At 37.5% G+C, this 21718-nt stretch overlaps 2 protein-coding genes and 1 long non-coding RNA gene across 3 annotated transcripts; 1 reads left to right on the top strand and 2 right to left on the bottom strand.

The window, feature by feature from the left end:
- Positions 1 to 294: 294 nt before the first annotated feature.
- Positions 295 to 5847, bottom strand: znf16l (zinc finger protein 16 like). Its single transcript, XM_060874250.1, has 3 exons — positions 5157 to 5847; positions 3021 to 3209; positions 295 to 2093 (listed from the first exon to the last, which is right to left on the bottom strand). Exons 1-3 carry the CDS (start codon positions 5767 to 5769, stop codon positions 1396 to 1398), a joined length of 1500 nt encoding a protein of 499 aa, XP_060730233.1. The 5' UTR covers positions 5770 to 5847; the 3' UTR covers positions 295 to 1395.
- A 7290-nt stretch (positions 5848 to 13137) lies between these two features.
- On the bottom strand, positions 13138 to 21644 carry LOC132848128 (uncharacterized). Its single transcript, XM_060873619.1, has 8 exons — positions 21497 to 21644; positions 21054 to 21410; positions 20218 to 20574; positions 19940 to 20121; positions 14838 to 14880; positions 14368 to 14715; positions 13791 to 14129; positions 13138 to 13655 (listed from the first exon to the last, which is right to left on the bottom strand). The coding sequence occupies exons 1-8, from the start codon at positions 21534 to 21536 to the stop codon at positions 13549 to 13551; spliced, it is 1773 nt and encodes a 590-aa protein (XP_060729602.1). The 5' UTR covers positions 21537 to 21644; the 3' UTR covers positions 13138 to 13548.
- LOC132848487 (uncharacterized) lies at positions 17177 to 18100 on the top strand. The gene is made up of 3 exons (XR_009648738.1): positions 17177 to 17235; positions 17848 to 17945; positions 18049 to 18100. It is a non-coding gene; the product is annotated as an uncharacterized LOC132848487 (long non-coding RNA).
- Positions 21645 to 21718: the final 74 nt, after the last annotated feature.

The following is a 21718-nucleotide window of genomic DNA, read 5'->3' as shown; positions in this document are numbered from 1 at the left end:
AGACTGTCCATCAAATGTCAGTAAGCAGGTTCCAAGAGCATTTTTCAGAGGTGGCGCTTAACAAGATGCTACCACCACAATGCGTCAGTGTGAGGCCGGTAACCTTTTTTCCCCCCATGTTTGCTGAATCATCATGATTTTTGACAAACTCTTAAAGGGATTTCATATGGGCTTGCCACTGTTCAAATAAAGGCCAGTTTCATAGAGTGACCTGTGAACAGCTTCTCCTTTCAGAGCTGTGGATCTTTCCCACTTTATCAGAGTTACAGATTCCACAGTAACAGAAGATTCAAGTTTCAGATCAAATAAATGTTTATTAATTATGATTACAATTATGTTGGCAGTAACCGGTAAAGACCAGTCCAATGTTACTTGATCACTGACAGTTGGTTTCACCTTATCTAACAGTCAGACATTTTATTTGTACTATTATTATTTTTTTTTTTTTTACTGGGTAAAATTTCAATAAGTCCTATGATGCAACTGATATCACAACAAATTAATTGCTGAATTTCATATTACCATGTAAAATACCTACACAACAGTCTTCATATTTGTGAAAAAGCAAGTTTTTCTTTTGCTTTCCAGTTTTTGCACAGTACAGTAGTAGTACTTTGCTTAGCTATTAAAACGGTGGACGTTTGAATAAATCCAAAGAAAGTGTTAATAGTGTCAATATCATGATAAAGTAGTAAACTAGAACACAAATAGGCAGTTTTAAAATATTCCATGAACAACTACTAAAGCAGTCGATACAGTAACACGTCATCCAGAGGGCCACAGCAGCATTGCAGCTCTTCCCACAAGGATATCTAAAACACAAAAGGCTCAGATGCATTTCAAATCAGGTTGATTGCAAAACAGACTTAACTAAAATAACCGTTCTTCCAAAAAAACAAAGCAAAACGATACAAAATGAAAAACAAAACACGTTTTAAAAATATTTTCATCAGCCATGTAGTACTAGTACTCTTACAAATCATGAGAAAGCATGCTCGTTGTTTTGGAAACACAGTCTATATTAAATGTGAGAATATTTGTATGCAGTATGTCTTTTTTCCTAAAGTAACCTGGGTAAAAGCAGCATGTGCTAATTTCTATTCACTTCAAGTTGTCTCCTCTTTCACATCAAACCCATCCTCGAAATCAATCTGATTTCGGATCTGATCTATACAGATTCTTTATCCTATTCAAGGTTCAGGACCCAGAAATAAGAATGCAGAAATGGGCCATGATGTTCTTTCCTCTTTTTTATTTTTTAATTTTAAATATCCTAGATCTGTCCATAATGTTAATCATTAAGCATCCTCGCCTCCGTGTTTAGACATTCCTCAACCATCTGCTGAAGAGAAAACAGAGCACATTGCCTTACTTAACAATCTGGTAGAACACTGTTTATCCAGTTTGGATTTTGTCCTCTTGAGGCCACGCTGGACCATGTGCACTGGGTACCTGTGTGATGGGGGTGCAGCGATGACTTTTGTAAGTTCCTAAATGTCGGAAACTTCGGCCACACTGGTAGCAGGTATAAGGTGTGGCGCCACTGTGTATGCGCATGTGTGTGTAGAGGTTGCCGAGCTCTTTGAAACGGCGGCCGCACTGAGGGCACGCGTAGGGGCTTTCGCCTGTGTGAACACGCTGATGTCGTTTAAGACCAGAGAGCACAGGGAAGCCCTTACCACATTGCGGGCACGGGAAGGGGCTCTGAGCACCGCTGTGGCTGAGCCGGTGGCTCTTGAGGCGAGCGGCGTGCCGGAATCTCTCCCCACATTCAGAGCACACAAATGGCTTTTCGCCCGTGTGGATGCGCCGGTGCTGCCGCAGGTTGCCAAGATAGTTAAAGCGGCGTCCACAGTCTCCACACTCATAGCCACCTTCCACCTTCTTCTCCCGAGCTTGGGATTCGCTAGAGCTTGCCTTCCGCCACACCTCTCCCTCGCTGCCCTGCCCTCCACTGGAAGAGGAGCCGGACTGAGCAGCCTGAGCGCTCTCTTCTCTGTGCATCAGCTTCATGTGCTCCTCCAGGAATGATGAGTCAGGGCAGAGGGTTCCACAGAAGGGGCAGATGAATGTAGGGGCAGAGAAATGCTGGTCTAAGGAACAAAATAAATTGGGATTGGAAAGATCAAATATGATGCAGCTTGTGCTGCTGACCAAAGTTTCACACAGAAGTATTAAATAAGTTTGTGGACACCTGACCATAACACACATGTGCTTGCTGAACATCGCACTCCAGATTTAGTCCCCCTTAACTGTTTATAATAACCTCCACACTTGGAAAGGTGTTCAATGCTGGGAGTGTGACTGTGGGGATTTGTTCTAGTTTATTTAACAGTTTATTATTGTTCTATTACTGAGGTCAGATTGGTGTATGGTTAGGAGGTCTGGGGTTCCATCAGTGTTCCAGTTCATCAACAAGGTGTTCAGTGAGGTTGAAGTCAGTGCTCAGTGCAGGAGACAAGTTGTTCCAGACTATGTCTCTATGGACTTTGCTTTGTCATGCTGGAACAAGTTTGGGCTTCATTTTCCAGCAAGGAGAATTGTAAAGCTACAGCAAACACGTGGCAACAGTTTGAGTGTGATGCTCAGATATCCACAAACTTTTGGCCATACGGCACAAAGGTACATATGTGCAAATGAAGAAAAAAAAAAAAGAATATTTGAAAGACAAATGTAACAAGATTCTAGTGACTGTTTATATGCAAAGATTTTCAGCATTTATTGTGGATGCAGAATGCAAACAAATGCAATTGACATGCAATAATTCTTACATAATTTAATTCTACCTGATTCAAATGAATAAAAATGTTAATCGAGCTTGGTTTATTCTATCCTGATTATGTTACAAATATGAATATCTGAATAAATGACCTTTTAGGAAGATCCAGAGGACTTTTTACACTATAGAATTGTGCTCATCTTTATTTCACATCATTTCTTACTTCTTTGAGTTTGCCCTCTTCTCACACCTTAACTGTTCTCAACTTAACTGGAATGCTAGCTCTCTTTAGAACACTAACCTGCATCTAATTGGTCAATGCTGTCCTCCACTGGGCTGCTGTTGTCCTCCTCTGGCGAGCCATGAGCATCCAGAGCAAATGGAGCAGAGGAATCGTCAGAAACCGGCCCCATCCCTCTCCCTTCTTCCGAATCTTCTTCAGCTGTCGCTCTTGCAGCAATGGGATTCTCACACTTGGACTCAGATTCACCTGCTCAAACAGCACAAGGACTGATTAGTTTCTGGGAAAATTAACACACACACAGTCAATATTGTCGTATAAAGGCTGTACAGGCTTGTGTCTCATATTGTGGTTTTAGTGCGTCATTATTATCAGCTTCATCTCTTGAACTCAGGCAAGAACTGTTCCCCTGACTCGTCCATCAGATTGCTAGACACACAAGCGTGATTCATCACTCCAGAGAACACAACTCCACTGCTCTAGAGTCCAGTCCACTTAGCACCATTGTTTCTGATTCTCTGCATTGCACTTGGTGATGTAAGGCTTGAATGCAGCTGCTCTTACATTACAATCACGCACTGTGATTTTACATGGCCTACCACTTCGTGGCTGAATTGCTGTTGTTCCAAATTGCCCAACAGGTGACTGAAAAATTTAGTAGTGAGGAAATTTCATGAATGGACTTGCACAAGTGGCAAACTATCACTGTATCGAGCTTGAGCTGAGCGATTGAGAGCGATGCATTCATTCACAAATGTTATTATTTAATCGATTCATTTACACAAATACTCAAATGCTAACATATTTGGCTTATTTCTCTGCTGCAACTTTTCTGGTAGAAACATAACAGCGGTTTAGCAGTTGTGTTACTAATCAATACTTGACTCATCAGTAGTTAATGTCCATCTTTAGTGTGTTGTAATTAGGGTAGCTATGGTGTCATAGTTAGTCACAGTGTATGACTGGGCAGTTACATCACCGGTACTAATTAAAATGCAGGTGCTTCTTTTATGTCTAACTCAAGTTACACCATCTGGCTTTGCATTTATTTTCACGTTAAATTGTTTAATGACGAAGTGATAAATACTGATGATGTATGAGATTATACAGAAAAGTAATTCTCTAAAAAGGGCTCTTATTAAAGCCCTGATCAGATTAGACTAGTTTTATAGGTGGGATTTTTGTTCCATCTAATTCTGGATCTGGATAGATTCCACCATATTTGACTAGAAAAATGAAGTTTCTTTTTACTGTTACTGACAACTGAAATAAAAAAATCTTTGATATATCTACAGAAGTTTCTTACCATTTTTACCCTTTTTACTGTTAAAGGGGTGTGAAGCTCCACACATGCAAAAACATATGATACATTTTAGATCAAGTCTGTTAGGGTTGTCTATAAAGTTCCTTTCAAACATTTACCACTTTTCCATCAGTGGCTAATGGTTTTGAGATCCATTTTTTTCACTCTGAGGACAACTGAGGGAGACAACTATGACAAAAGGTGGGGAAAAAACCCCAACTCCCTGATGCTCAAGAAAGCAATACAACATACAGTGATCCAGGTGTGTGTAAACTTTTCAACACGTTTTAATCTGTGCAAATTGATATTATTTTATCTTCTGGGAATCATGTAAATAACTTAAATAACTTCTGAACAAAAGTATCTAATGAATAAATAACATTGAACAGCATAAAACACATTACTCAGTTAGCTAACATGCTAATGTTTATGGTATTTTGGTCAAGTACAAGCCATTTTCATGCTGTTAAAAACGTATAACATGCACAGTTTGGGTGCTGATTTATAGAAATGAATATGAACAAGACCTAACAAGAAAGATAGAAAGTTTTCTTCAATCTCAGAAACTATTATTAAACTATTATTATTATTAAAATAATCTCAGAGTTTCCCCAATAATAAATAATCTCAGAGTTTCCCCAGTCATAATTACAAATTTCTAGCAGAGAAACTCGTGTTTACAATAATTATGATAGCAAGTGAAGGCAGCATCGTATGTAAACATTTGTTTACGGGTTTTACAAATAGACTTTTCATCATTTACGTTTTCAACAGCGCGATACTTTAACACCAAGCTTAACATACTGTAATAATGTCCAACCCAAAACAACCTCTAAATGGAACTCGGTGTAGTTTTAGCACCTGAATGATGTCCAAAGCTGCTCTCTAGTTACCTTTATACTCCGAGGTGGAGTTCAGCTCCACTCCAGACATCCACTCATAGTCGTAGAGTCTTTTACTGGCAGAAGGCAACATACTGAAGATGTCCTCGCTCTCTGTCCAGGGGCTGAGTGAGGCCTGGTGCTGCCGCTCGCTCTCCACATCAGCAGCTCCGCGTGAGTTCTTGTCCTTCATCAGGTAATCACAGATGGCGTCGATGTTCTCCTTTTTGACAGCCGGAGCGGCCGCTTTGGCTTTCTTCGGCTCCGTGCTGTTGCTCTTCTGTAGAAAGTCGGCTTTCCTGGCCGGCTCACTGGCGACACACTCCAACCGCGCTTTGAGCAGCTCGATCTCGTCGGTTTTCTCCCTCAGCTCCATTTTGAGGAGCCTGGTTCGTGCGCTTACTACTTTGCGGATTTCGGACAGGGCCTCCTCCAGCGCCACGGTGATGTTCCTGCCGAGATGCTCGGTGATCTCACTCACGGAACACACCAACTCTTCATCAAACTCCACATCGCAGAAACTCTCCTCCGCTCGAACAGGAGGTCCTGTGTTGTCCATCAGTGCGGCCTGAGAGTCAGCCAACTGCCCCGTTTCAACAAAACCGTGGTTTCTTTTACGGCTCATAGCTTCAAAATAATGCAGTGTTTTGAACAGTCGATGCTCCAGCACCGTAGAGTTTTGACAACTTCCGCCAGCGTTATGACTCGAGTTAACACACAGAGCCCTCTAGAGGAATGGCGGCTCATTTCCTGTACACCGTCTGTGCTGGAGTGTGGAGCTTCAATCCAGTATCTACTCGATTATTTGTTTAAAATCATAAAGCAAAGCAAAATGAACGTGTTCTTGTGTTCTGATAAAATAGGTTATGAATAATAAAAATAAAAGGATTATACATAAAAATAAATAAATTGATTGCACTTCGACTCAGAAGTTTGAATATCTCTTTGTGTATATTTTATAATGGCTACATTATTCATCCTGCCATTTTCTGTACAGTTTATCCTACAGAGTCACAGGGAACCTGAAGCCTATCAGTGAACTCATGGGGACACCCTGGATGCCACCCCATTGCAGAGCACATCTAATGAATGCCGTTCATTCAGCCACCAGTAGAGGGCAGCAGTACACAGCATTGTCTTGGTGCCCAGCAGTATACTGTACCAAGACACTGTCAACACTGATTTTGGTACAGTTTTACAAGATTGTTTTACAAGATGGTTGTCCTTCAGTACTGCACCTTTTTTTTATAAGGCACAATCCCCAGACATTGGATGCTATATTATTATTATTATTATTATTATTATTATTATTATTATTATTATTATTATTATTATTATTAAGATAAGATAAAGATAAGATATACCGCAAAGAGAAAGAAATGCAAATATATGAAAGAATAGAGACATAATATAATATACAGTATATACACAACACAATGTATAAATACAGAGAAGAAAATTATTATTATTATTATTATTATTATTATTATTATATAATTCTTCTCTGTATTTATACATTGTGTTGTATAAATCCAGAGAAGAAAACAATATTATTATTATTATTATTATTATTATTATTATTATTATTATTATTATTATTATTATTATTATTATTTTAAGTATTAAAACACATAAAAATATATTCTCCCAGCTCTCAGAACTAGACTATATCACGTTCTCATAATTTTTGGAGTTATATATTTATATATTTATATGGTGTGCAAGGAGTTGGCATGTGTGCTTGATATTAATTGGATGATGCTTGAATAATTAAATGCTTATATATGCATTGAATGAATGATGAGTGTAATATCAATTAAATTAAAATGACTGTGAAATACCCTGTGATATTTATTTATTTAATTTATTTTAATTAAAATTTTTATTTTAATGGCACACATCCTAAGTAGCAACTCTACAAGCTATCCTCCTTCCTGACCACCAGAGGGAACCCCTGCCAGGACACTGATTACTTCCAGGTTATTTCCCACATACCCACATCTTTCTTGTAATCTCCACCATTACGGACTTAAAGGCTGCCGTTTCTAACAGCCACATGAGCAGTATTGTTAGTTTAGCTACATACCAAGTCATACATTCTATTGTCAATTCAATTCAATTTAATTTATTTGTATAGCATTTTTAACAATTCCTATTGTCTCAAAGTATTAGTAGTAGTAGGAGTAGTAGTAGTATGGAAACAGAAGAGAAAGGAAAAAAAAAATAATGATACAAATAAATAAATGAATATGTAATTAGGTGGCACGGTGGCTTAGTGGCTTAGTGGTTAGCACGTTCGCCTCACACCTCCAGGGTCGGGGTTCGATTCCCGCCTCCACCTTGTGTGTGTGGAGTTTGCATGTTCTCCCCGTGCCTCGGGGGTTTCCTCCGGGTACTCCGGTTTCCTCCCCCGGTCCAAAGACATGCATGGTAGGTTGATTGGCATCTCTGGAAAATTGTCCCTAGTGTGTGATTGCGTGCGTGAATGAGTGTGTGTGTGTGTGCCCTGCGATGGGTTGGCACTCCGTCCAGGGTGTATCCTGCCTTGATGCCCGATGACGCCTGTGACCCGAGGTAGTTCGGATAAGCGGTAGAAGATGAATGAATGAATGAATATGTAATTAAAGCTTAAAATTAATTTAAAAAAGATTAATTTAAAATTTAAAATACTATATATCTGTCCCTATCCCTAATGAGCAAGCCGGCGGCAAGGAAAAACTCCCTGAGATGATATGAGGAAGAAACCTTTAGAGGAACCAAGCTCAGAAGGGAACCCATCCTCATTTGGGTGACACTCTACAGTAAATATTGTAAATGTAAATAATGTCATTTCTACAACAGTTTATAGTAGTGCAACCGAGAGCTCCTGAGGAACTAATGGGTCATTGTAAACTCTGAGTTCAGCACAGACCTGATTGCTGATAAAGACCAGACCATACAGCTGACTGACACAACATTGGTTCAAAAAAGGCATGACAATCTCCGGGCAGCTTCATTCACAACAATCCCATGAGACACTGGCTGACCATGCAGATCAATCCCTGGCAGGGTGACCACCGAGTGACGAGACTCCAACCAGGGGTAGAACATCAGGATTGATGTTTTGTGTTTCATCTGCCTTCCTGTGAGGTCCTTTTGTGAACAGTTGGGAGTTAACGTCAGGTTGACAGGCTGGGTATCTGGGTAACAGTCAAGCAGAACATCTGTACAAAGAACCGGGCTGTTACCTGCATATTGTAGTCAGGGACAGCATTCATGGAACAACCTCCCGTAGTATTAGTATGCCTAAAACAACCTGATTTACTCTTCCACTGGCCTCACGTCTTTCCTATATGTGCTGGGTTATCAACCCCCGTTGTACCCCTGGTCTGGAGAACCATCTGATGTGTTGGTTTCGTGAGAAAATGTCATGGGTGGACACCCACAAAATCCTATACCCATCACTCATTATTGACTTTCCTCGAGCCCACCCAGACTACCCAGCACCTAGACCCTGGTGTGGCCTCCTAATAGAACACCTGGAGGTGTTCTTATAAGGGGGTTTTATAATAAATCTACCGGCTGCCCTCCCTCCTGGCTCACAGAGATAATTCTCACTGGATTACTGATTACTTCTGGGTTATGTCCCGCCATTACGGACTTAAAAGCCAGTGTTTTTAACAGCTCAGCATGAAGTATTGTTACTTTAGCTACTGTACTCACCAAGTTATTCTATTGTGTACTATTTGCCTTCCTGTGTATTGACCCATATCTTATCCTGTTTTTCGCTGTTTGGTTTTGTGATTTTGTACTGTTGCATCGTCTTTCCAGGATTTTGGATTTTTGCTTGTTTTTTTTCCAATTGTGCTATTTTCTTATCAATTTGGATTGTCTGCTCTGCTTCTTTAATAAACACTGCTCACATCCATTTTTTAAAATCACAATGTCTTTTTTTGCTGAAAGCAAGAAGTTATTGTTGCATTTGCGGTTCTTCTGTTAGTGCAACAGTGTTGGTTTCAAAATCTTAGCTTGAGGAGAGCTAAAATGCTTCACACCTTGCTGACTCACTGTGGGGTTTTTTTGACCTGCTTTTTTTATGCTGATCTTGCTGATGTAACCTTTTTACAGGAATCCTCTTACTTTGGGCAAGAAAACCTGGAGGACACCTGCCCTCTACAGATGGTGGCTCATAATCTGTTACCTAAATACGAACATTTTTATCTAGACATATGAAGTTGCATAAAATCAATACAATGAATGAATTATATACTATGCATTTGGGATGCTATAACATTCTATATTAGCTGAACATATTGATAAAAAAAAAACAATGGTTTGAGAGTTAAATAGGAGCTTGAAATTTTTAAATCCTCCCATGATGGAGATCATAAGTCATAATGAATGTGAAATTATCCAAGACATCTTTGATAAAGACATTCATTCATTCATCTTCTACCGCTTATCCGAACTACCTCGGGTCACAGGGAGCCTGTGCCTATCTCAGGCGTCATCGGGCATCAAGGCAGGATACACCCTGGACGGAGTGCCAACCCATCGCAGGGCACACACACACTCATTCACTCACGCAATCACACACTAGGGACAATTTTCCAGAGATGCCAATCAACCTACCATGCATGTCTTTGGACCGGGGGAGGAAACCGGAGTACCCGGAGGAAACCCCCGAGGCACGGGGAGAACATGCAAACTCCACACACACAAGGTGGAGGCGGGAATCGAACCCCGACCCTGGAGGTGTGAGGCGAACGTGCTAACCACTAAGCCACCGTGCCCCCTGATAAAGACATCTATTAGAAATTACAGGGTCCTTAGAGAGCACGATGCACGGTCCACGATGCAGTACTCATAGTGGGCACCATTTCTCAGGGTACAAGGTAGGAATGCATCAATACTCCTCTCTGTTCTGTCACAGAGGTTGTGGAATGAACTTCCCTTGATGCCAGAACAGCCAAGTCACTCATCTTTAAAAAATGGGTGAAGATCTACCTATTCCTGAAATTCGTTAATTATTAAATTACCACTTGTTTATACTGTATGTATATACAAAGTTGTTTGGCTGTGTGGTGTTTGTGTGTGTGTGTGTGTGTGTGTGTGTGTGTGTGTGTGTGTGTGTGAGAGAGAGAGTAAGAGTAACTCTTCTGAATTACCTTACACAAGAGTTTTTAGACTGATGTAATGTATTTTTTGATTACTCTGGAGACTGAACATGGTGGTGTTGCGTGGAGCTGGGGATTGCACTCTGTGGTGGCCATGTTTGTTGGCTACAGTGTGTTCTGGGTATGTTCAAAGACAAAGAGTTGATCTGACTATATATATATATATATATATATATATATATATATATATATATATATATAGACAAAACCAAATATATATACATGTATACATACACACACACACACACACACACACACACACACACACACACACACACATATATATATATATATATATATATATATATATATATATATATATATATATATATATATATATATATATATACATATATATAAAATGAATAAGATTTGTTTTATTTTTAAAAATTGAGAAATTTGTAATTACACAGAATATTTTGAGGGTTACTTCCCTGTTTCGAGCATCAAAACAGATATGCAAAGGCAAAAGATTAATTGAAAAAGGTAACTGAAAATAGTAAGTGAAAAACAGAATGGAAAGAGATACAATTGTAAAACACAATTGGAAATAATAGGAGAGGGCTTTAGGTTACAGTGTGATAAGCTGTACTCTGTTATAACACGATATAGATTTATTTGCCTTTTACTTAAGAATAATAACAAAATAAATAATCAATGAATGTAATTGTGGGGGCACGGTGGCTTAGTGGTTAGCACGTTCGCCTCACACCTCCAGGGTTGGGGGTTCGATTCCTGACTCCGCCTTGTGTGTGTGGAGTTTGCATGTTCTCCCCGTGCCTCGGGGGTTTCCTCCGGGTACTCTGGTTTCCTCCCCCGGTCCAAAGACATGCATGGTAGGTTGATTGGCATCTCTGGAAAATTGTCCGTAGTCCGTAGTGTGTGATTGCGTGAGTGAATGAGAGTGTGTGTGTGTGCCATGTGATGGGTTGGCACTCGTCCAGGGTGTATCCTGCCTTGATGCCCGATGACGCCTGAGATAGGCACAGGCTCCCTGTGACCCAAGGTAGTTTGGATAAGCGGTAGAAAATGAATGAATGAATGTAATTGTATATGCTGAATATATATTCCAGTCTTGTTTCCACCATTGTAGCACTCTAAGATAAGGTACGATTATTTCATACTTACTTGAGCATGTACATGTTGGTAGTGATTTCTCATATTGCAAGTGATTTTCCACCACAACTACAGGTCGTGTTGCTAGATTAAGATATTTTGGATCCAAAAAAGTAGGCAGAATGCATGTAAGAAATCTACATTGCTTCTTAGAACTGATACTGTTTCATAGGTTATGCATATAATATATAATGGCCAACAAACACTGATTTGTGAACAGAGACCGTAAAAAATGCATTTTCCTGAACACAGGTGAGTCCTTTGCTTTCACATTAAAGCAGAATGAGTGACTTTCTGGATCTGTCTGCAAAACTCACATCGCACAGTCCAGAAGTGAAAACTGGGAGATGTTGTACCTCTGAATGTTTCAAGGTGGACTGAATGCTCAACTCCTTTTAACAAAATTACAAAGGCATGTCGATTTGTGAATATACAGTGAACAAATAGTGACATGCGCATGTGCTTTCAATGTCTATATAAGCATCTCCCTGCAAAGAAGTAAACTGTAGTACTTTTTTGCTTATTTACTATACTTATTATAATAAATTCTTTCAAAAACCATTTAGATTTAATGTATTCACAGTAAAATTTATTTTTGATGGACATCAATATACAAAAGATTTGGCTTAATCGTAAATAATAATTCATTCTTGGTGTTTTTGGATGTGTATATTACAAGAAATCATTTACATGTTTGTAAACCATGTTATATTTACATTTGCCTGATACTTTAGTCCAACCGGCTTATAAGAGAAGCAAATACAATCCTGTTCTCAGCACTGAATAGTAACAGTATAATTATAACTAGTAATACTATGTTTCAAGATAGAGAGGGTGAATCTTAAAATATATTAATGTATTTCTTTAGCCATATATATGTAACTCGCTAAGTATATACTGACAAAGAAAATGGCTAATTGCAGTCATCTATGCTGGCCAAATTAACTTGTTCATGCTGACCTAGGTGGGGTGGAAAAACAGGATGTGACATTCAAGATTTGCTGGTACAGTGGTAATGAGAAAAACACACATAGAAAAATGCTTACACTGCAACCACAAGGGATAACAAAGCCAAAATGTAAGCTTAAGGACTTCAAATTAAGACTGAAAATATTAAAAGAAATTCAGTGTCTTTTTAAAATGTCCAAGGAGATGTAAAAAACACTTCACCAAACATATACCAATGTGTTAAAATGTGAGGAATTACCCAGGTGAAGTCTCAGTTATTTTGTTTAAGAAAGCTTGAATTATATGTGAGTACATTTTTTTCAATCTATTGTATGTCAGAATAAGAAAGTTAATGTACTTTGACTATATTATCAAACATTTAATAAAGCCCTGTTTAGTACTAGATTTGACATTTGGATTTATTTGATAATTGGAGCAATTTGATATTCTACTACTTCTTTGGATTTGTTTTTCTCTTAAACATTTAGTACAAGCCCCAAATTTTAAAGCCATTACAATTTTGCATACAATTTTTGTTTGGTGCTTTGTTAGGCCTTTTCTATTACTTTTAAATTCTATTGTGTCGAAATTGTGTAGCTGTTTATCCAAATATTAGCACGGCTGTGATTCGGCCAGTTACTCTTAGATTGTGGTTACTGTAGATCGTCAGTACATAACAATGTTTGTGATTGTGATTGTCATGAATGTGATATTGATTTCTTTTTTACAGTTCTATAAACAAAAAATATATAAATTAATAGACATTTCAGACATTATACAACCAATTATAGTATTTATTTTTGCTCGTTCTGCCAACCATAAGAGTTCCCAATTAAGCCTAAGACGGATAGAGACAGAATTATTCACAGAAGTAAGCGTAACAACATCATTCAGCATTAAAAATTCGCTACAATGTGGAGTGGTACAAACAGTGAAATGTACCAGTGTACATGTCAGTACTTTGGGAACGCCGCTCATCCAATCAAATTTGTATACAAGAACTAACTATTGTAGGGCATGAAATTAATGAAGTTAGAACTTATTTTTTTAACTTTGTAACAAATAACAATAAAGTCAACGTAACATCACAATTAATTGTAAATAATCATAAGCTTAGTCGTTAACCTTTACAAATACAGGCTTTTAGCAAAAGACCTTTACAAAGAAAATGTTAACAACTTTTGTTAATGACGTATACAGGTATAGAGTAGACAAACAGTTAAAGTGAAAACAACCACAGCTGATCTTATGATGGAGAGAAGGACAAGAACATTAATGTGAAATTGAGCATCTGCAAAATAAGAGAAAAAATGAAAAAATATTTAGAGAATGTCTTGTTATTTTGCATTGTTCATTTTACATTCACCAAAGCAATTAGCTCAAACAAAGATAATAGTCAGTGTTTGACACTTTAGAAGAGGTTTACCTGTGGTAAGCTGTTTAATTCTGTTCCCAAACAGTATCTCTCCACATGCAGCCACAGCACAAAAGTATGTTTCTGTATCAGACAGGCTGAGGTTCTTGGGGAGACTGTAAACACATGTCTGTGTCAGAGAACCACCAGTGAAGTTCTTCTCACAGTGATCACTGCTTTGTCCTTGAGTGTAAATGATGCCTGGCTGAGGTTCTCCTAAGCGGTGTCTGAACCAGTAGACGCTGTGATTTCCTTCACAGCGGTCGTTGACGAGTGTACACTGAGACCCATAGTCTCCAACCAGCTGACCTTTTTTCTGCTGGATAAGTGTGCTGCTTTTTAATGAATGATCTTTAGAAATAATAAAGAAATGAACAATATTCAGTTAATAGGGCAGCATGTGGTTTCTTCAGTAGACAGAATTCATCAACATAAATGGCTAAATGATTCTGAAATGATGAATCGCTCTTAATATTTTACTATGACAGCAATTATACAATTTTAAATATGTTTCTGACTGAGCAGTCACATTAATAAATGACACATAGACACAAAGCAGTCTTGCAAATTTCATTACTAAATTTCTTACCTTTCACGATCAGAACTGTTCCTTGTTCAAAGGTTATGTCATAAAGAAATGTGATAGCACAGTAGTAAGTGGCAGAGTCTGATAGTTTTAGATTTAAGATGCTCAGGTTAAAAGTGAAAGGTCCGATCGTGGCACTGAAGCGGCCGTTCTTGTCAAAATTATTATAAAACATTGGAGATTGAAACTGATATGATGTAGCAATGACATAAGGCTTCTCTCCAAGGTTTTGTCTGAGCCATACAATAGTTGTCATTCTCTTTTTACATAAACATGACAGGTTTACACTGTGTCCAACTTCAGCAGTTATTAGTGGCTCCTGCCAGGACTCATCTTCACCAGATGAAAGATCTAATGTAAACCCCCCATACACAAAAAAAATGAAATAAAAGCATTAATCACTACCAAACAATCAATCTCTTTTCCTACATGCTATAAACATGCTATGAAATCTAAAATAAAAGTTTACTTACTGACAGATGTGCACAGCAGGAAGAAAAAATATGAAATCATTTTCTACCTGTACATTTGCTATCTGCAATGTAAAAGGGAAAAGTGTGAAGTGGGGGGAAATTCCAAACGCATTGTATAGTAATAAAGTAATACCAGCATTATACACAAGAAATCAAAGCAAGCTTTTTACTTACATAAGCAACTGAAAGCAACACCCAGCACCCTCTTTCACGGCTGTGAGAAAAACCTGCTAAAAAAACGCTTTCATAATATATTAGGCAGCAAGAGATTGGCTGGGAGAAAAATGGATTAAAGTAGGTCAGCTGCTCACCAGCAAATGCCTTGGAAGTGGTTTCATATATATATATATATATATATATATATATATATATATATATATATATATATGATATATATATTTTTTTTATGGATGGGTATACATAATGAATTTGAAAAAATATGGAAGAATTAAAGTACAGTTAATGACAGTTAACAAAAAAAGTTACAAAAATTGCCTCAATCAGACAAATCACTATAATAGATTAAATTTCACAACACAGTGGCAAGGCACCTCATCCCTTTAGCAACAGTCTTAGCTTATCTCAGTTGTTCAAAGCAAGCATTTTTAAATAAACTTAAACTGATTTTTTTCTAAAAAGAAAGTTTATGCTCAGGTTCGATCTGATCAAGTGTCTACAAAGATTCTACTGACTGTTTTATACATAGTGATCTCAAAAAGCAAAACTGAACATATACAAGAACAGTCCTGTCGTGAGACATGTGAACACATTCCTTTCTGGTTTACATAAACAATAGTTTCTCTCTAGTGTTCTACAGCATAAGTCACAGCAAAGGAGATCTAGAAGATGTATAGACTAGAACAAAAATTGGGAACTAATCATAGCTGTGTTGATGTGAACTGAGTAGAGAGCTCTCACTGCCCCACATCCATTCGATGTCGGTGAGGTTCCTCAGAAGAGTGAACACATGGAGTTTGACTGTGACATACTCCTTTTAAACAACTCTTCCTGTCCTTTTGGTGCCCTTCCTGGCTAGCCTTTACTACCTTTACTGGCTGGCCTTGGTTCGTTTATTTCTGGGTTGATTCCAGTGAATCACCTGAAAAACAGAATAGTCTGAGATTAGCTTAAATAGAAAAAACGTAGGGCTGGGTGATATGAACAAAATCATATGTTAAACAACAAAATGCCAGAATATCAATGTAGTGAAAATATTTTAGGGATGACTACTGGTGCTTTCAAAAAAATCGCAGACATTAATACAAGGAAAAGGTAGACATAATGGTGACGTTATGCACACCAGTGTTTTTAGTGAGGTGCTGATCATTGGAAATAGACTTCAGCATAGGTAAAAAAGTGTTGCACACTCTGGCTCCATATTCATTTCTGTTTTATTTAGATGTTGTTTTGTCCCTCTGGCACTGGTGGCTTGTATACAATAGGTCAGATTCTACCAGTAACATATCAAATGGTTACTAAGCAATTATATTCGACAATTAGTGTGAGAAAGAAAATCAAGACGCCTTCAGCAAATCAAAACATTTAACAAACAGTGACAGGAACTACAGCCAATCAGATCACTTATCATCATTCAATCAGATCATTCTTATCACAAGATCGATTATGTCTCTTATCACATAGAGATTTAAATATTAGTAAGGGATATGCAAAAAATATACATTTTACAGTAGATTTCTAACAGATATATTATACATTATAAACAGCAGCTCTAGATAAACATCCTAAACCACATCCAACTTTGAGACAGAAGACAGAATATAATCTTCATGAATTCAATTCAATTCAATTCAATTTATTTGTATAGCGCTTTTAACAATTTCTCATTGACTTAAAGCAGCTTTACAGAAGTATGGAAAAGTTTAAAATTAATTTAAAAAAAAAAGCTTAAAATTTAAAATACTATATATCTATCCCTATGCCTAATGAGCTCAACTAATCAACTCCCTGAGATGATAAGAGAAACAAACATTGAGAGGAACCAAACTCAGAAGGGAACCCATCCTCATTTGGGTGACACTCTACAGTAAATATTGTAAAAGTAAATAATGTCATTTCTACAACAGTTTATAATAGTGCAACCGAGAGCTCCTGAGGAACTAATGGGTCATCATAAACTCTGAGTTCAGTGCAGACCTTATTGCTGATAAAGACCAGACCATACAGCTGACTGACACAACATTGGTTCAAAAGAAGACATGACAATCTCCGGGCAGCTTCATTAACAACAATGAGCGACGAGACTCTAGCCAGCGGTAGAACATCAGGTTTAACAAAGTCGCTCCATAAGAAGAGAGAATCGGGCAAGGAACTTGGAACACTGGGAGCTTCGGAGTGGCATATACTGTATAGCTCGACAGAGAAAGAGAAAAATTGTTAGGTATGACTGTGTTCAGGTTATGGACAATGTAAATTATGTGCAAAGTGCAGACAGGGACTCCAGCAAGACTAGCTATGACAGCATAACTAAAAGGCTAGAGTCAGAAGGCGTGACAGACATGAGGGCTTCCAGGGATGTAAAGTGTCCCACCACTCCACAGTCTGCACTGAGCAACTTGCGAGGGTGGTAAGCCGATAGCATCCAGACATCCCTGTTCACCAAACACTTTATGCCCATGAACCTTCCAGATCTACTCCTTTACCTAAGAAAACCTATTATCATAAAAAGCTAGACAAAACAAATGTGTTTTTAGCCTGAACTTAAATACTGAGACTGTGTCTGAGTCCCGAAGATTAATTAGAAGTCTGTTCCATAACTGTGGGGCTCTGTGAGAAAAAGCTCTGCCCCCTGCTGTAGTCTTTTTTACTTTAGGTACTACAAATAGCCTGCACCTTTTCATAAAAAAACAAAAGATCTCTCAGGTACTGTGGCGTGAGACCATTAAGTGCTTTATAGGTTAATAATAGTATTTTATAATTAATGCGAAACTTGACTGGAAGCCAATGCATTGAGGATAAGATGGGGTAATATGTTCATATCTTCTGGTTCTAGTTAGGACTCTAGCTGCTGCGTTCTGGACTAACTGGAGCTTGTTTATACTCCTACTGGAACATCCAGACAGTAAAGCATTACAATAATCCAACCTAGAGGTAACAAATGCATGAACTAGTGTTTCTGCATCATATACAAAAACATATCATGAGACAACAGACTTTTGCCCTATTAACCCCACCTGCACCTTCCTGTCTATAGATCTCATCCCATCTTTGGTGCTTCTGCTCTAGTATCATCAATATCACCTGATGTGAGTTCTGGTTGAAATCGGGTGCATCTGTAAGTATCTGTAGGCAACCTCTTGTACTCAGAGCTGGATCTAGTGCTTTGCATTACTCAGTTACATGTAAAGCTGCTGTTTTGGTTTAAATTCTCAGTGCGAGTTTTCACTTGCATAAGGAGCCAAGTGTAACCACTAGCCATACTGTAAGTGAGCCATCTGCAAGAAAATTAGCAAGACCTATGGGGTATTGCATAACACAATTCTGACAAACAGTGAGGAACAGTGAATGTGTTTTTTTAGCCTTGTATTTCCTCATTATGTTTACCAACTCTCCTGTGGATCTGCAGGGGATGGTCTGCAATGGCTGACTGGATTCCCAGTGGCATTTAATCCCATGGCACTTGGAACCTTTCTGGCCATGTTTTGGATATCCGGGATGGAAACCCTTTACTGCTTAGGTTGCTCAACTCTGATAGGCTAGACGATGAAGTGGCTGGGGATGATGGGCTTGATAATGGTAAACTGCTTTACAGTGATGATGGGGTGGAGAGTGATTACAGTGACTATATCTGTCTCAAAAAAAACAAAAACAAAAAAAAAACGTTATTAAAGGTCTGTTAAAAGATGCCAACCTGACTTGTGACTTGTAGAATTATAAAAAACTGTGAACAGCCAAAATGTATCAGTGTTATTTGAAGGCATTCATATTAATTATCAAACATGTCATGTTGACTCACATTGTATTACCTAATTTAAATGGATCTATTTGTTATTATCACCCACAGTATATTCAGGCAAGGGATAGTAATCAAGTAGGTTCTCTTGGCTAACGCAGCAGTCGCATTTCTGGCTTTGTTTAAGTCAATAAACACACATATCAGTGAGATGTACACTCAGATATTTCTCAGAAATAAGAATGCTGTGCATGTAGTCACTTGCTATGGCACACAATGTTCCTTTTGCAGACTGATTTGTCAGGCAAGTCAATGCTACTGACCTCAAAATTTTTGGATCTTTGACAAAAGGGACCATGACTAAATCTTGACCAAAATATTTGAAATCCTGTTCTTTACAAAAACAAATCTGTTGCATGCTGCAGTACTCGGCCTGTTTTGTGGCAGAATGTCTGCAAGTGTAAGATACAATGCAAACATCTTGTGTTTTTTCTTGCCAGATCTAAGCGGGTTTACAAGTAACTTGTGGGGAAAAAAATACCAATAAATACTATGTATTTGGCTTGAAAGTGACTTATAAATATTTTATTATTATAAAATAATAAAAAACAAAACAGATTGCTCTGTTATCACTGGGAATTTTATCATAAGGCAGTAAAACAACACAATTTGTGCAAACTGGATCAACGAGGATCCAGTTATTTTTTTCTTATTTTACACACACCTACGTATAAAAAATAAATTGATAAATACATATACAGTGCTTGAGATGTAAAAGCACTATGCCCACTTTCTAAAGCTTTATTTTTCCCCCGGATTTGATTTAATGATAACATCTGGATCCCTAAATATTAATAGATTCCTGCACTTTGTGTAATCCACATTGAGATAAAATCATACAACACATTGTTGTTGTTGCTGTTTTTTTAATCGGCAGCTTTATTTCAATTTTGTCTCAGAAGCTTCCTCTTATATTTACAAGCTCTGAACAGCCACTCATTTATTGGGTACCATAAGACTGTGAAATGTTACATTAAATTAGTCTAAAGACAGATCACACAGAAACAATGTAATTTCTACAGTAATAAAAAGGTATTTTTATTGTAATCAATTTTGTTGACATTGAGCAAATACACATGAACACTGAACATTTAAACATCCACTGAGAAATTGATCACTATTACTATTAAACAGACATTCTCTTTTTCTGTATGGGCAAGTAAGTGTTTTTCCTCCAGGCCTTTTTATATGAAGATGCTGCTTTTCTGGCCATCCAGGTGTATATCATAATCAGAATAACACAACACAAAAGAACAGAAGATCTTAGTATAGAAAAGAGAACCAACATGTGAATGTGTTCAGAGCAACTCTGACCTGAAAGAGAGTCGAAGAAACAATTTAATTTAAAATTTAATTTAAAATGACAAATTATACGTCAATTGTTTTGAAGAAAAAGCACAAAAATCCCACCTGTTATGTTCACATCCAGCTTAGTTCCATTTCCAAACAGGATCTCTCCACACGCAGCTACAGCGCAGTAATATGTTCCAGCATCTGCGAGACTGAGGTTTGTCTTGGGCAGACTGTAAACACACGTCTGTGTAGGAGAATTATCTGTAGGTTTCTTCTTACATAAACCATTGCTGTCTTCATTAGTGTAGATGATCCCTGGCTGAGATTTTCCAGAGTTATATCTGAGCCAGTAGACACTATGTTTTCCAGCACAGCGATCCGCAGTGATAATACAGTGCAGAGTCACAGAGGCTCCGGGATTAGTCAGTCCTAGCACAGGTTGCTGTAGCACAGAAAGACTATGCATCTGTGAAGCTAAATGTATTTTTTTTTTTTTTGTCAGTGAAACAATAATCATTTTTAGTGGATAAATTACAACCATTATTATATTATTAAATTATTCTAAAATTATTTGAAAACCAACAGAAAACACCTGTAATATGTTTATCTTCATTTTATCAGATATATTATTTTAGGCATGATTTTAAAAATGGACTTATTTACCACATTTGTCACAAGCTCAAATTTAAATTAAAATTTTATTAATCACATACACAAACATACACAGTGTGACATGCAGTGAAATGCATTTTATGACTGTCAGTGTTATAAAAATTGAGTCAAAATAGTGTCAAAATGTCAAAAGTAAAATAAAATAAAAATAACTGAAATTAATTGTACAGAACAGAGGAAAAGAACTTCAATCAAATAGCTTCATAATGAGTTTTTTCCCCCATATTAGTATATTTGTAAATGCATTTAACATGAATCAATCAATTATTAACCATCATTACCTTGTACTACCAGCTCAGTTCCTTCCCCAAACTCGACTATGTTGGAATAAGCACTTCCACAGTAATATACAGCCGAGTCAGAGAACTGTATCGCTTTTATTTCCAAATGAGTTAAGCCTTTCTCGTTCACCATGTTAAAACGAGCATTGTCCTGGAATTCATGATGAAATGTAGCCTTTTTATCATATTTGTAGAAATTGGAAATGAGTATAGGCTTTTGACCAAGTTTGTGCTTGTACCATGAGAAATGCATGGCCATTTCACTTTGGTAAAGACAAGTAATGTTTACACTGTCTCCTTCATTAACAAAAACCAGATTGTCATGTGACTGAAAATCTGTTTGTGTTTTTACAAGATCTGAAAAACACACATATACAAAACAAATGACTTTTTAATTACATTTTATGATATAATAAGATAATTTATAAATAATAAGAACTTACGAACTGGACAAAGGAATAAAATTAATCCAACTGTCAGCATTTTTCAGTTTCTTCATATAGTTTTTTGTGTCTTCTGAAGAAATGAAGAAAATGTGTTAAATAAACAAAAAGCTGTGGGAGGATGTGCTAAAAGTAAGTGAGTCTTATATAGAGGTACTGTTTGTGCTAGTTGTGGTTTTGGCCCTTCATGTATGTGGTAACATGACCTTCTTGTGTTCCAAG

Source organism: Tachysurus vachellii, chromosome 7 (assembly GCF_030014155.1).
Source record: "Tachysurus vachellii isolate PV-2020 chromosome 7, HZAU_Pvac_v1, whole genome shotgun sequence".
NCBI lineage: Eukaryota > Metazoa > Chordata > Actinopteri > Siluriformes > Bagridae > Tachysurus > Tachysurus vachellii.
This window is presented reverse-complemented; position numbering and strand designations above follow the sequence as displayed.

Excerpts from the sequence above, each read along its gene's own strand:
- znf16l (XM_060874250.1), bottom strand. The coding sequence starts at position 5,769 with ATGAGCCGTAAAAGAAACCACGGTTTTGTTGAAACGGGGCAGTTGGCT. Across the intron at positions 3,210-5,156 it reads CTCCACCTCGGAGTATAAAG|GTGAATCTGAGTCCAAGTGT; the intron begins GTAACTAGAGAG and ends CTGTTTGAGCAG. Across the intron at positions 2,094-3,020 it reads CATTGACCAATTAGATGCAG|ACCAGCATTTCTCTGCCCCT; the intron begins GTTAGTGTTCTA and ends TTTGTTCCTTAG.
- LOC132848128 (XM_060873619.1), bottom strand. The coding sequence starts at position 21,536 with ATGCTGACAGTTGGATTAATTTTATTCCTTTGTCCAGTTC. Across the intron at positions 14,716-14,837 it reads CCTGCTGTGCACATCTGTCA|ATCTTTCATCTGGTGAAGAT; the intron begins GTAAGTAAACTT and ends GGTTTACATTAG. Across the intron at positions 13,656-13,790 it reads AATTAAACAGCTTACCACAG|ATGCTCAATTTCACATTAAT; the intron begins GTAAACCTCTTC and ends CTTATTTTGCAG.